General features: G+C 40.3%; 1 protein-coding gene across 1 annotated transcript in view; it reads right to left on the bottom strand.

Annotated features, from left to right (window-relative positions):
• Positions 1–2,230: 2,230 nt before the first annotated feature.
• LOC122816215 (solute carrier family 22 member 5-like) overlaps positions 2,231–15,992 on the bottom strand; it is a 517,081-nt gene continuing 503,319 nt past the window's right edge. The window contains exon 9 of the mRNA XM_044088962.1: positions 2,231–10,302. Coding sequence (XP_043944897.1) covers positions 10,221–10,302 — 82 coding nt within the window. The 3' untranslated portion in view covers positions 2,231–10,220. The remainder of the gene's footprint in view (positions 10,303–15,992) is intronic.

Here is a 15,992-nt window from a genome sequence, read left to right as displayed (position 1 = left end):
GAGATTGGTGCGTGTTTAAGGGTATGTGCATCAGGAATATCGCTATGAGTGTATGTAGTGAAGGTTCTGTTAACAGTAGAATAGATTTGGGTAAGGAAGGGTAGTAAGCAAAAACTACTTATTTAATTGTGCATGGATGCAGACTCATTGAGGGTAGGGGGTGCATGCAGCACAGTGAGATGATGGAAAGGCTGTGAGGTATTATAGTGGAAGGGATGAGAGATTAATATGAATGTGATTGTGGTATATGTCAGGAGACTGATGGGATGAATGGAATTGTGAATTTTACTAATAAATTGCTTAGAGGTACTGTTGGGGAGGGAGAGGTCTGAGTAGGATTGGATATAGTGCAAAGCAGTATGGGAAGGACAAAGGGTGCCAGAAATTATGTTAAATGTCAGACGGAAGTTGGGAAAAGGCGAATAGAAAGAGGAGTGATTCAATGATGGCAGTAAAGTTGTTTGCAGACTTATAGGGATTTGGTGACTTCAGTGATATGTGTACATGGGTACTATAATGCTAGAGTAAGGTGGGGTGGGTTATTACAGAAAGCAATCAGTTTATAGCTGATGATCAGCAATTAGCACAGATGCACAAAGTAAAACAGGTTTAGTTTCATTTGCTGAATGCAGACACCAAGAAGTTTGGGGTGCAAAGTGACATGTTTACACAATGTAAGCTAATGATCAAGTTAAAGGACAATGATCCTTTTGGAAAGTGATTCTTGGAGTTGAAGGACTACTGCTTTGGGGGGATGTCCAAGGCATTTTCCATCACAGAGCAGGGACTTCTCTGATTAGTTTAAGTTAAACGCCACAAAGCCTTTCGTGTTTACCTTGCTTACACTGAACAATAGCAATAACAATAATCTCAGTCGACTAATCCTCACAGGTGCAGCTTTTGCACAAGGCAATTTAATAGAGATATGACTTGTGGCAGAACTTTTGCTAGGTAAAGGACAAAGGATCAATGTAATGATTCCTAAGACATGGCAATCACTACCAATTGAACTACAACCCAGCTCTCCATTCAATAAATTCACACAAAACTTAAAAACTGACCTTTTCAAAGAAACATCACATAAATACTTCACATTCCAAGGCATTGAGTATTAGCTATACCAAACCTTAGCTTCATACACCTTCCTTAACAGAAAAGATATCTGTTCTCTCTGAGGCAGCATATAAAATATTCATCTCTCATCACACTTATTAGTCCCACCTTATCCTTTTTTCTCACTCACCATCTCGCCCTTAACCCTCATCCCCTCAACTTCTAATCTAACTGTATTACCAAATCTACCTGTCTCCTTACCCCTTTTTCTAGTTATGCATATTGTACATAATACACAGCATTCAGAGAACCTCACTAATGTGCAACTGTAATCCTACCAGAGTATACCTGTACTCCTATTATAATATGCTGTTGATTTCATTGTAATTATCTGTGCTTACTTTGTTACTATTGCTGGTTATTTCATTATTAATCATCTTCCTTGCTGTTATTTTATTTGTACTCTTCCTAACTGAACCTGAAAATGATACATTTTGAACTAGCCCTCTCTCCCAGTGAACAAATAATAATGAATGAATGAATGAATGTTAAGACCACTAGGCCCAAAGTTCTTAGCTTACACTGTAACATAAACAGGGGGATAGGTTCATTACTCAAAGGATTCCCTACTCCTGGAGCAGACTTTCCATGCATGTTAAACAGTGGAACACTTCTACCTCTTTCAAGTTAAATTCTGATGATTGGAAGGGTTCACATAAATTTGCTCATGGAATTAGTGGCAAAGCCCTTATAACGAAGGAAGGTAAATCTACTGGCTATACTCTCTAGGGTGCATGGCTGGACTCCATATGGTCCTTCAAACCACTCTTTTAATTTTATTTATTTTACCTGTTTGTTACCTAGGTAAGCCCACTGGACAAAGTGACCTTTTTCAGGGACAGGTTGGGAACCCTGTACCCATGTTTATTAACAGCCCAGAGCCTTAAATCTCTGGACTATCACTAGCCAATCATTTGCAGTAATTGCCAGACCACTGTGCTAACCTATGAACATATGAAACTATTCTTGCCACGTGTAGTGACGCACACATAACCGGTCCATAAACACTAATCAGAAATTTAGGTTGCATGATATTACACACTGATGACTAAGAAACAAATGATTATTTGCTTATGGCATGCTTATGAGCATCACTTAAAACAGAATTGCAAAGTCATTGATTCTTTATTATCAAATAATATTTTATTAAACATTTTCCATTTCACATTTTAGATGTCATAATTTCCAGCAGTGATAGTTATTTAGTACACACTTATATACATATAAAATAATCTTGTGACCTTCTTCCTGTCAACAGAAAGCTTGGACAATGCAATGCCCATTATATATAGCAGTGATATTGCTTACAGTACAGCACCATAGACAAGGCTCCCTAATTTAGTCACAGAGGCACTGAAAATGAGACCAACACACAGTAAAAATGCATTTCAAATGTATTAAACATTTTCACAGGAAAATACTACCAAGTACAGTCTCATTTTCATTGACATAATTAGATAAAAAGGTAAATTACCCTACTTTAGTCCATATGTCTATCTGCATGATCTGTGGATATCCCCCATTCCCTGTATGACATGCCATCATTGTTTTGAATGTCACTTGTTATACTATGCTTAATGAGTAACCAGCACCTGATACGCCTGTGGCCAAAAAAAATATATCTAGAATAAGAAATACAGGGTACAGAGTTATATTTTTTCTTAATCAACTGACCAATTTATTATGGGCTTTTGTCTACATTTCACAAAAGGATGACCTGCTCCTGTCACTTCCACTGAGCCATACTGTTGAATTCTGGTAAACCCTTGCCTAAAATAATTAGTAAATTGCTTAAATGTTGTGTAGTCAGTTATTTTTAACTTGGAATCAGATGGTTTAGTAGCATGACAAAGTATATGAAGTCAGCTTTTAGTAAACTATACGACTGCAATGTAACACATTAGACAGACAGCAAACAAGTAAACGAGTGAGTGATACATAAAGACATGAATGATGTAGACTGGCAGTGTATAGATACTACATGTGGAAAATAGAATTGGTAGTCCTGCATGTACATGTGTGGTAGGATGCATTCTGAGACACCAGGGATGGACAGAATGAAAACAAACGCAACAAAAAGATATTCAACAGGGTACTAGGGAAGTAATACAAGATAATATTAAACATTTTAACATGTAAACTGTAAGTGTACATATGCAGATTTATAAACAATTTGTAGACTTTTTAGAACCAAATAAAACTCCTTTCTTTTGCTTGTAAGTTGCAAAATATCAATACCATTTTCAAATATTTTAAAACTTCAACCCTGGGTCTTGTGGCATACAGGGATACTGACCTCAAAAAGTAGGGATACTGACCTTTCCGAAAAGGACATTTAACAATGCCAACGTGCAATAAGGCATGACAAGACAGTATGTTGTATTTATCTGGTTTATTCTCAGTTAGTGTGGGCATTGTAAGGTACAAAGTAAAAACAAAAGTTATGTACTTATCATAACAATAGATTCACGCTGTCCCCTTCCATCTGGTTCAAACTGCGGGTTATAAGATTTGACTAGGATATGAGACCAGCCATATTCCAAAGACTTCAGCTGCCTAGCTCAACCTCCTCTACCTATAATCCCCTCCTCAAATAAGATTACCTCAGAGGGAGTTTGCCCCTCTCTACCCAAGCTGACATCACTAAATCTGAAACACGAAAATCCCAAGGACGCCAACAAAGGAGGAAAATAAACCTTCCTGATTCGGTCACCCCATGATCGAGAAACTTACCACAACAGCAGGATGTAGGGAAGCTTGAACCAGACAGAAACAGACAACACGGATATATTGTTATGGTAAGTACTTAAACTTCATATTCCGTGTTGTCTTTTCCTTCTGGATTCAACCTGTGGAACACAGTCCCCAGCCATGTAAAACCCTACAGAGGTGTTATGAAAGGATATTGCACAATTCAGTAGAATCAAAAGAAGTAATGCACCTCTACTGGATGTTCAACTTGTAGTGAGACACAAATGTGTAAGGACCAAACCAAGTAAAAGCTGCACAAACATCAGCCAAAGCAGCTCTGGAGAAAAATGCAGAAGTAGCCAAAGCACTAGTACAGTGACCTTTCAGTTTATTATGCTAGGGCTTTCCTTTCAAAATATACCCAAAAGAAATACAATCAGACAGACACTTAGAAACCTTATACACTGGCATTCCTAACTCGGGCCTTTAAAAAGGAGACAAAAAAAATCTGAGTGGCCAACTCTCAGATTCAAGGAACACTAAAGCAGAAAAAGAATGTTCCTGCTCAAACTGTCTGCCAATGTGTACGATTTTCCAGGGATGGGCATTGCAACCAAAAACTGTTGAGATGAAATAACCCATTCCCAGACTCTTATGGTCTACCAACAAAGAAGACTGGAACAGGTTCCCCCATTTGTTCAGATTCCAAATGACAGACAGTTTGTCTATCTGAACTAAGATCACACCCTTGGGAAGAATGTCCTGAAAGGCCAGCAGTGCAAGGAAGACCACTCATCTTCAAGATACTGATGTGAAGATTGGCCTCTGTAGTGAACTAGGTCCCCTAGACAGTCTTCCTTTGAAATGCCCCACCCCCCCCACCCAACAAGAGAGGCATTTGTTGTGACCGTGCCTCAGGTGGGCACAAACAGTCTTCTGGCTGACAAAGGGAGATTTCAACTACCTAATCTGATCTCGACAGACATTTGTCAACACAATGAGGAACTCCACTGGATGCATCTGCACCCGCCAGTGTCCATTGCAGAGCCCTCGTGTGGTAATTTGTTAGGAGAACCAAGCAGATGGTGGCTACCATGTGCCCTAAGAGCTTGAGAACAAGGGAAGCTGGAAGTTTTTGGTAAGAGCAAGGAAATGGCTAAACCATGCAGGGTCAATACTCCGGGGTGGGTCCATCCAAAGGCCTCCAAAAATACTGACCCTTCCAAAGACAGGGATTCAGCAGTCCAGCCTATGCACTGGTGAAGCAGTTCCAAAAGATTGCCAAAAGAGGTGTTATCTCAGGGGGGATTTAGGGGACCCCTCTCCTTCCTCAAGGTCAGTATCCCTGATCTTTTGGGAAAAACGTGGTTTATTTTTCCTTCTGCCAGACCTGCCATGCATTCTATGTGGGTAAAACCAATAGAATGTTTAAGGACAGGATTCTGGAGCACATTAGAGATAATAATAAACAGAAAGAATGCAATGCCTTAGCTAACCATGTAAGACTTACAGATCATACACACACCTTTAAGTTTTTTGTAATCCAAGTGATACACCCCAACACTCGAGGGGGTGATATTGAAAACCATACTGAGAGCATAGAACAAGAATGGATCCTTTTATTAAATGCTGAGAGACCTCCAGGTTTAAATGGAGTTGTGGGTCTCAAACTATTCTTGAAATCACGTTGCTTAAAGCATTAATGAAGACTTATTATAAGTAGTATTTGTTTTTGCATATACAATATATTTAAGCAGATGTATTTTTTTATATTTTTAATAGATGTCTTAATCATTGTGCACATAAACAGGCTCATTTACAGATGCTGTTTTAGGATACTTTTACTTTGAATATATTTGGTTTTAACAGTCTCTGATTTTTAATGAGCTGCAGATGATTTGAATTATAAGTGTCAGCTGACTTTTTTCAGTTCTTACTTAAATGTATTTGTTTTGGCATAAGCTGTCTGATGAAGCGACATTTTCAGTCGTGAAAGCACTTACGTTGTTTAATGCAATAAACATTTTTGGTGTGTAAGGTTGGGTGCAGTTCGTTTTCTATTATCCTCCTTTTTCCGCACCATCCTGTACCTTGAGCCATTTATCGTCTGTATTTTAAGCTAAATATAACACCTGCTGGGGCTAACATAGCTCGCTATACAGGTGTTTGGGCAGATTTATGACAAAAGCATGGAGAACATTATGTGTTATCATATGTATAAAAAACAGATATCTGATGTAAAACATGTTAGACTGTGAAAACATAATTATTCCTAGGTGATGTGCTGCTTTAAAAAATAAGAAGAGTTGAGGACAGTCTGATGAGGATATGAAAAAAAAACAATAAATGAACAGCCATGGCACTAGAAGCAGATGTTGAAAACAGATGAAATCATTAAGTGGAAGAAGCAGAGCAGGTAACTGGGATCCAGGATTTGGATCAATTAATATATACAGGTCTTATTTTAGAAATGATGAAAGAATTAAACAAAATGGGAAAAAAGTCACATTGAACCACAAATAATAGACTTTACAACTGAGACCAGAACAAATATTGTGGTAAATACTAGATCTGAAAGCAGATCATAGTATAAAATTAAAAACATCTTAGAGTGGGAAATTATAAAGGGATTATAAAGGGATATACCCGAGGAGGAAAAAAAAAGATTTATCTTACCTGTAGAAATGCAACTAAATCAGGAAAATGTAGAATTTTTGCATAGAAGTGTTTATGCAAATAGTTTTATATGCCAGTGAGACTTGAAATAAGCCTCCTTAGGTATAAAGGGTTACTGTTGGCTTGGGTGGGGGTCACTTGGAACCATGTTTTTGTGAATGTTCAGAATTGACTCAGTCTAAGCAACAACTGAGTAATAATGCTTAATTCTACATTTGGAAAGTAATTTAGCATTAATTTATAAACATTTCACACCAACTAAATCCAAATAAAGTATTAAAGAGATGAAAGCATTTTTGTTTTTGATTTTAATAGTAGCCAAAAACTCTGCAACAAGAAAACTGAAATCTAAAGAAGAAAAAAAACATTAGTCAAGGAGGTAAAAAGGTTCATGGATGTTAAATCCATAGAACTAAGATGTGTAAGGGATCAGTGACAAAAAAAATTTTTTTAAAAATCAACGGTCTTTATGGGACTCCGCTCTCAATAATGATCGTGAGCAGAATTCTGGAACTCGGTGAGCAATTAAATCAGTAACTATTTATTTAATAGAAAAGAAAATACAAGTAAGGCTTGTCTGCCTGGATAATCAATAATTAGGGAATGGGTATTGTAGGTGTGTGCATTTATGAGTGTATGTGTGTATGTGGGAGGGTGAGTATGTCTGTGATAAGGTGGGGAGGTATGATTGATGTGTGTGTGTGTGTGTGTGTGTGTGTGTGTGTGTGTGTGTATGTGGGAGGGTGAGTATGTCTGTGATAAGGTGGGGAGGTATGATTGATGTGTGTGTGGTGTGTGTGTGTGTGTGTGTGTGTGTGTGTGTGTGTGTGTGTGTGTGTGTGTGTGTGTGTGTGTGTGTGTGTGTGTGTATCTGAGGGTGGGGAGAGGCTTCCATGTCTCTCAATCTCCCTAGAACTAATGAGCACTTTCTGTAATATGGGGTAAAACACGACATCATGGACACTTTTTAAAAATGAATATACCCCACTGAAAAAGTTAGTAGAAAAACAGATTTTGCAGCAAGAAGCTGCAAATGAAGAATAGAAGCTGTGATTCTCTGAGTGACTTTGTGACAGGGGCACAGAGACTATAACAGGCACAATTGTGGCCATTCTGTTCCACAAAGGGCAGTTGACAGATAAGGGGATATGTGTGTGTGCGTCTGTTGGAATGTGTGTATGTCTGTGGGTGAGTGAATGAGGGAGATGCCTTTGCCAATGTGATGCATGGGCCACCAGATGTGTTTACTACAGGAAACTGATTGCTAGTATTAGTGGTAATCACTGAGTGATTCAGGGAAATGCAAATTAGACAATTAAGAGGTCTTTTCTCATTGCAGCTAAAGTGTTTCTGAATTGCTAGTTTTCACCATCACATTAAAGGGACCCTTTGTGTGATGCAGTCTTACTTCTCACAGCTGGGCTGTTTCTGAATCCTGCCTGTGTGTATTAAAAACTGGTTGGTGACAAACATTTGGAGCACCATCATTTGGGGAAAAACAATTCAGAGATATGTGTGTGTATTTACAAAGTGGAAGCTTAGATGTCAAAGACAGTGGTAGATTTTTGTCAGTTTTCATAACATATAGTAAGGCACTATGGGGAATTGGGGTTTGTGTTCTGACAGCATGCCATGTGCAAGCCTTGTCATGAAGTATAAAATTGGGACTATATGACTGATGATCTAGTAAAACTAAAGACACTGAACATACTATCTAGCCTCTGTGTCAAGAAGTAAACACTGATGACAGGAAATAAGAATCTTATGGCAGAGTGCTGTTTGGCAAGAAACTGGCCAAATTAAGCAACGCATTAACTCACAGACTTCACTTACATGAAATCCATCTGGTTGTTAAAACGCACAAGGAGGCAAAATAACAAGCAAATCTCAGGATAACACATAGTCACTACTGAGTTCTATGGTAGCACCTGACACAAACAGGAGAATTCTAGAATTACAGTCAAAAGAGGACTTGCACGGCCATTCACAGCCTGAATGTGAAAAGCTACTTTCCTAACAAAATGCTTGAGATATTAGGGAGACAGTGACAGCTTTTTCTTCTGAGTTCCGAAGTCTCAGAAACAGCTAAGCAGACAGTGCAGTAGGCAAAACCCTGAATAGGGAGGTTTCATGCAACGGCACAGAGAAAATGGAAGGTGAAAACAAGTTTTGAATTCTATTTGGAATGTTGGGTTCAGAAAATACCCTTTTGCATTCTTGGATTGTGAATGGATGTGCTTTTTCAAAGTAAAAGTGCATTATTTAAATGGAAGTGAAGAAGATAAGACCCACAAAACTTACTAATGATGTAGCAGCACTGCTGTGAACAGACAATGTAGAAAACTATACTGTACCTTCTGCAAGACAAACCATGCTATTAAATACCTGAATGATATCAGAAGTGCAGACTGTGATACTCAGTACCAGTAATATGACTGCTTAAAAATGTGATCAACAGTTGACCACAGACATTCTGAAAGTACTCCAGACATTTCCTAGGACTATGAAATGAGTGGTGGTGGACTACATATGTCAGAATCAACAGAAGAAGAGTACTTTGAAACTCATGAATAGCTTTAGCAAATATTGACAAATAGTGAATTGCCTCGGAGGAGGGAAGAATGAAGTGGACTTCATGTCACATGAGATGTGAATACAGTAATTTCAGCTATAAATGCCCCTGTTTCAATTTCTGCAGAATTGTGGCTTACACTTTTCTGCTATCAACGTAGAGGACACTGCTTCAGCTTACATGCAGTTACACAAGAGCATCACCTTTCACAAGTAGGTTACTAGCTTAACTCATTTGTTCATATCTTATAAAACCAATTATAATTGTTTTCATTTTTATTCTCAGTTTGGGAAACATCTAAACATTGCAAAAGCATTTTGTAAGAAAATATGGTACTTTTCTGTTAACCCCCTACCATGCATTTTAGGAGCTGTATTGCCTGATTCCGGCGTATTTCTTGATCAGCTTCCTACTCCGTCGCACACAATTGATGAATACTCCCTTTTTCTCTGTGTTGCCTGCCTTCTTGGGTCGTACCTACGTTTGCCTTTTCAGTGATAGCGGCCACACATCTGCAGTGGGGTGTCTGACTAGGAAGTGGGAGAAGGGTCCGGAGACATATTAATGATGACTCCAAAGTCCAGCCACAATCAGTCTTGAGTGGTCATATGCAGAACACGTGTCAGCTGAGGTGATTAGCTGTTGAATCTGACCTGGGTTACTGGTCATTGGGACGATGCAGTGGGGCTGTAGCTCGGGAAAAGAAATATGGCAGGAAATGTTGACCTGGCACCTGCAAACAAGGGTAGGCTGTCATTGCAAAGGTTAAGTACTATTTAATAAATGACTTGAAAGCCATGTCATCTGTCTGATTTGCAGATGAACTACAGTTTACACCAAAAACAGCTGTGATCATAACCATCATATCCATGGGGACTGGATGGCAGCCTCTCTTAATAACGGCAAGCAGGAGGCATCACCAACAGAGATTTACGGCAAGGTGGACAACACTTTAGAGAAAATAACAGTAAACAGTTTGGGAAACAAAACGTAGTATCCTGGAAGAAATAAGCCAAAAGCCATCAATACAGCTCCTAAAATGCGTGGTAGGGGTTTAACGGAAAAGTACCAAAAATACTTTCACACATGGTAAAAAAAGTTATTTTGTGTAAATTAGAAATACATGAGCATAAAGGCACTGCCATTTTAATCTGTTTTGCTTGATTGCTTAAAAGACGGCAACTTGAATATCTTCTTTTCGTTTTTCTTTGCTTCCAAAGTAAGTGGCAACTTCAGAATGCTTCTTGCAACTGTAAAAAAATGGGAAAAAAAGTTTTTTTCATTACATGAATATAGCAATGATGAACATTTTCACTTGTAATATACTTCAAGTTTTTGTCTCACACTTAAAAGTAAAAATAAAATCTTTACATTTTGCCTGCATGATGCATCAGTTGCTGTTACAGTGATGTCTTGAGGGAAACAATGAGACATTATTTCTTTATTCAAGCTGTGCCTTATCCCTGACCCTACTCTACCTCTGCTTTAATGTTCCCAGAACCATGGTTGCATTATTCCTACAGAAGGGTGTGCTGAGGGAAATGAATTTGCTTTGACAGCCTAAACAGATGTGACTTTGTGAACAAGGAATGGAGAATAGGGAGGAATGATTGATAGAGAAATGTGCACTGTTGCATCCTATCCTTTTTAAGATAGCATCAGACGTTTGCAGCTGGATGGTTCCTCATTGTCATACTGAGATAATATGTAGCTCCCTTTCACATGCTGGTCTTCTACTAACAGGCATGAGACCTGAGTAACATTACAGGATCGCCTCACTGCACACACACAGCATGACTCTAATAAGGATGCAGTTACAAATGCAGTTACAGCAGTGACATTAGCTCATCAGTCTGAACACTCACCTATGATGCTGAGGAAGTCAGAAGACTGTGGGATGTAGCCCCACACGAGATGCTTGCATCTATGAACCAGTACTGGCATGGCAGTGCATTCTTACAGCAGCATTGCACAAATGAGGTGTTGTTCTTCAGGAAAGATGTTAAAGTCAGACTCCAGCTGTTAAAGGGTCTTTTAATTTAGTTGGGTTGCAAAGATCCTGTGGCACATATCAAAAGTGTAGGGATGTTTTGTTAAACTTCTTTTGTTAATCATATGCTCGTTGCCTTCTAGTAAGAGGGTGACATTCATAATTGTTGGTTTGCAGCACAGCAGAACTGGCATGCTGTAAATCTCCAGTCCAAACCAGTACCATTTCAAAAATATCAGTACACAATGGGGAAAGACTATGTATGCAGGTAATTTATTGTTAAAGTGCATAAACAAATTAGACCCCTTCTTAAAGCATGTAATTCAAGCAGATGCCCATTGGAGTGTAGGTGGTTGTAAACACATAGGTTATCCCACTGGAGTATCAGCTGGTTCCATTGTGGTAACCTATGGGATTACAGCTACCTATCCACTAATGATGCTGTGCTTTTGAGTGATCCCCCTCCCCTGCTAGTATGTTAAAAACATATTACGTGCATTGCTGACCGTTATTGTGATATATGTGGATGCTTCCAGAAGCAAACCTATCTTCCTTCACCAGTAATTGCAAACTCTATTTTCTGTAATACTCTGGGGAGAAGGGTGGCACCCCACTTAATTCCTGCCTTGTTCTTAAGCTGGGTGCCACCAACTTTACAAGCAGTAGCATGGAAAATAAAATTTATAGAAAGGAACCTAGGATAGCGTTATAAAGAAGTGGTATGTCTCAATTTAATATTTTGTGTTCATAGGTTGGCACTAGGCTATCGGCCCTAGGGCCTATACAAGCCTAGCCATAAAGTACAGTTTTGTACCTACCATAAATGTAGATGTCCGAACAGGATAGCATCTGCAGTCATAACAAATGGGTTGTCCTGTCGTCAGGCAGCCCTTCGGTCGGCCGGATTCCAAAGTCTGGGTCTGGCCTCGGCTGGTGTCGCACTTCACCCGACGTCATCTCTGCTGGTCTTTGGGTATAAAGGCATCAGCCGATGCCATTTTCCTCAGTGTTTCTTGCCCCAGATGCCAGTTGCCCTTTTTGGAAAGCTAAATTTTGGGTAAATGCCAATGTTTCCAAAAAAGTAGAAGGCAAACATAAACAATAAGCATGTATGTACATATATACAAACAAATACACCATAAGAGACCCCCCTAGCTAGCTATTAGGAGGGTAAATACCCTAGGAATACCACAGAGGGAAAGGAGGGTGGGTAATCCTGACTTCAGATGCTATCCTGTTCGGACATCTACATTTATGGTAGGTACAAAACTGTACTATGTCCTTCAAGGATGCATCTGCAGTCATAACAAATGGGTAGAATACCATAGCCAAACTAGGGGAGGAGGAAGAGGAATTATGGTGTAGTTAGGATCCCTTGCAATACAGCAGTGGCAAACCCTGCTCGGGATCTAGAGTATAGAGGTAAGTTATAATGCTTGGCAAATGTATGCAGGGAGGTCCAAGTAGCCGCCTCAATAATGTCCTTAGTTGCCACTCCTCGTAAGAAAGCTGTGGTAGTGGCTGTAGCCCTTGTAGAGTGAGGTCTTATGTTCTGTGGAATTGGTTTTCCATGGTAGGAGTAACAGAATCTTATGCAATTTCCTATCCATTTGGAGATTGTCTGTTTGGAAATTGCTTTTCCTTCCCGTCCTGTTGCATAGGCTACTAAAAGCTGGTCAGTTTTTCTGTTACCTTTGGTTCTGTCCAGGTAGTAGCGTAACTGTCTATGTACATCCAAGGTATGCAGCAGTCTTTCCCCCCCTGTTCTGTGGATTGGGAAAGAAGGTAGGTAGGTGGATTGCCTGGTTTAGAGACACTCTGGATACCACCTTAGGCATAAATGTAGGATTAGTTCTCATGGACCCTCTATCTTGATGGAAGATTAGGAAGGGTTGTACTGCCATTAAGGCCTGTAGCTCTGAAACCCTCCTTGCCGAAGTAATTGCCAGTAGGAAAGCAGTTTTCCATGATAGGTGTTGAAGATCTGCTGTTGCTGCTGGTTCAAATGGAGGGAGTGTCAATTTTTCTAGCACAAAGTTCAAGTCCCATGCTGGTAATGGTGGTTTCCTAGGAGGTTTTACATTCTTGATTCCTCTGAGGAACTGTCTGAGTAGAGGATGTGAGAAGACAGGGGATCAAGCTGTATTCTGCAGAAATAGCTGATGCATGTATCTTGATGGAGGAATAGGACAGGCCTGTATGGAGAAGCTCTGCCAAGTACTCCAGGATGTTAGCAATATCTATCTTCGACACATCTTTTCCTCTTTCAGTACTCCAAATGACAAACCTTTTCCATTTTCCTGCATAGTTCCTTCTTGTTGAAGGTCTGCGGGCTTCCAGGATAATGTCTTTAACCCTTTGGGATAAATCTGGGTTAGTTGCTGTTCCAGGCAGTCAGTTGCAGAGTTTTTAGGTTTGGATGCATGATGTTGTATTTGTTCTGAGTTAACATCAAAGGCATCAGGGGTAGTGTCCACATTCTCCCCCGAGACATGCTCCTCAGCAATGGATACCAGTGTTGTCTTGGCCAATTCGGAGCTATCAGAAATATCCTTGGACGTTCCTCTTTGATTTTCAGTAGTACCTTGTGCATCAAAGGAAGAGGTGGAAATGCATATGCTGTCAGGCCTTTCCAACTGAAGGATAGAGAGTCCACCTTCCATGCAAGTGGGTGGTATGTCCTTGTGCAGAATTTCTTGAGCTGGTGATTGAGTGGGGATGCGAATAGGTCTATTTGTGGCATTCCCCATTTTTTTGTGATGGCCTTGAAGATGTCCGGGTGTAGCATCCATTCGCGAGTATCCGAGGTAGTTCTGCTTAACATGTCTGCTAGGGTGTTTTCTTTTCCCGGTACAAACATTGCCTGTAACTGGATGTTGTAGCTCAGAGCCATATTCCAAAGGTCCAGAGTCATTCTGCATAGGGGGTATGAATGAGTGCCTCCCTGTTTGTTGATGTACCACATGACTGTGGTGTTGTCTGTCCTTATCATTAAATGGCCTTCTTTGAGGAAAGGTCTGAAATTCTGGATTGCCAGTTTTACTGCCAGCATTTCTTTTTGATTTATGTGCAGGTGCAGCTGGTCTGGAGTCCATAACCCTTGTATGCATTTGTCCAACAGGTGTGCCCCCCAGCCTAGGTCTGAGGCGTCTGTTGTGATGGTTTGGCTTGCTTGAAAGTTGTGGAAGGGCAAGCCTGGGTTTGACTGGCATGCTTGAGCCCACCATAGGAACTCCTGTTTCAGGCATGGGATTAGTGAGATTTCGGTTTCTAAGCTGTGCCTGTGTTGAGACCATAAATTCTTTAGGTACCACTGTAGTTTTCTCATATGCAGTCTGGCATGGGGGACCAGGATTATGCAAGATGCCATGAAGCCCAAGGCCTACAGTACTTTTCTTGCTGTTAGTTTGTTCTGCTTTGTTAATGCCAAGAAGTAAAAAGGGAGTTGTTCTTGTTTTTCTGCAGTTAGGAATGCCATCTGTTTTACTGTGTCCAATTCCGCACCCAAGAATGTTCTTGTTTGGGATGGTATCAGTCTTGACTTTTTTAAATTGACTGTGTATCCCAGAGCTTGTAGTAAGCAAATGACTCTTTGTAAGTCTTTTGTCAGCTTGCTTTTGTTGTCCGCTTGTATCAGGGAGTCGTCCAGGTATGGATAAATTTGGATTCCCAGTAGCCTGCAATGAGCGATTACTGATGCCAGGCATTTTGTGAATACTCTGGGCGCAGTAGATAAGCCAAAGGGCAATGCTGAGAATTGATAATGCTCTGATCCTGCAAGAAATCTGAGGTATCTTTTGCAATTTGGTCGTATGGGGACGTGCAGGTATGCCTCCTTGAGATCTAGAGTTACCAGCCAACACTCCTTGCCCAGCATGGGAAGAAGTTGCTGTAGGGTCAGCATTTTGAATTTTGGGACAATGATGAATGTGTTTAAAACGGACAGGTCGAGAATAGGTCTCCAACTTTTCTCTTTTCTTGGTACTAGGAAGAGTCTGGAGTAGAATCCTTTGCCCTGTTCTGTTAGTGGTACTCTTTCCACAGCTCTCATCTTTGTTAATTGAGCTATCTGCTTTAGAGCTTCTGTTTTTTGATTTGGAGGTAGGTTTGGCATTCCTCTTTTTACTGGTAAGGTGTGGAAGTGAAACCTGTAGCCTTGGTCTATGGTTTGCAAAATCAACTTGTCTTTTGTGATATAGTGCCAGTTTTTTGTAAATAAGGCTAACTTTCCGCCTAAAGGTGCTGCTATTTGTTCCCTGGTAGGCGGTGTCAGAGCCAAGTCACTGTGATTGTCCTGTTGTAGTGGCAGTGGTTGTGTCTGTGCCTCGCTGGTTATTGCCTTGCCACTGGCGTCCTCTGTAGGCACCTCCTCTGGATTGATTTCTGCCTCTGGAACGTCTATTCCTGCCTCTCTGAGATTTTGAGGAGTCTGGAAAGGACCAATTTTGGAAGGCCAGTTCCTGCTAAACCTTGGGGCTGAACCTGTAAGAAATCCTTAACTGTTTGTACAGATTTTGCCTTCTCTTCCATTTTCTTCATTACTTGCTGAGCAGGGGTACCAAATAGACTGGCCTTATCCATAGGAGCATCTAACAGCTTTGCTTTAACATGATCCGGCAAGACCTGTTCCTTCAACCATGCATGCCTTCTTATCACTGTGCCAGTCATGGCTGATCTAAATGAAGCCTCCAGTGCATCATAGCCACATTTTAAAGAATGGTTACTAACCTGCTGTATGTTATTCACCATTTCTAAAACATATTTCTTATCTAAGGAGTCATCAGAGGACAGTTTCTTAGTTAACTGATCAAGCATAAACTCTTGGTATTGGATCATATGAAACTGGCAGTTCAAAGCTCTAGCTGAGAGAGTAGCAGAGGTGTAAACTTTTTTCCCCCATCTCTCTAAGGACCTGGATTCCCTTTCAGAAGGGAGAGGGTTCTTTGCTGT

Source organism: Protopterus annectens, chromosome 12.part0 (assembly GCF_019279795.1).
Source record: "Protopterus annectens isolate FY-2018-M chromosome 12.part0, PAN1.0, whole genome shotgun sequence".
Taxonomy (NCBI): domain Eukaryota; kingdom Metazoa; phylum Chordata; order Ceratodontiformes; family Protopteridae; genus Protopterus; species Protopterus annectens.
The sequence above is the reverse complement of the archived record's forward strand: the minus strand, read 5'-3'. Positions and strand labels throughout refer to the sequence as shown.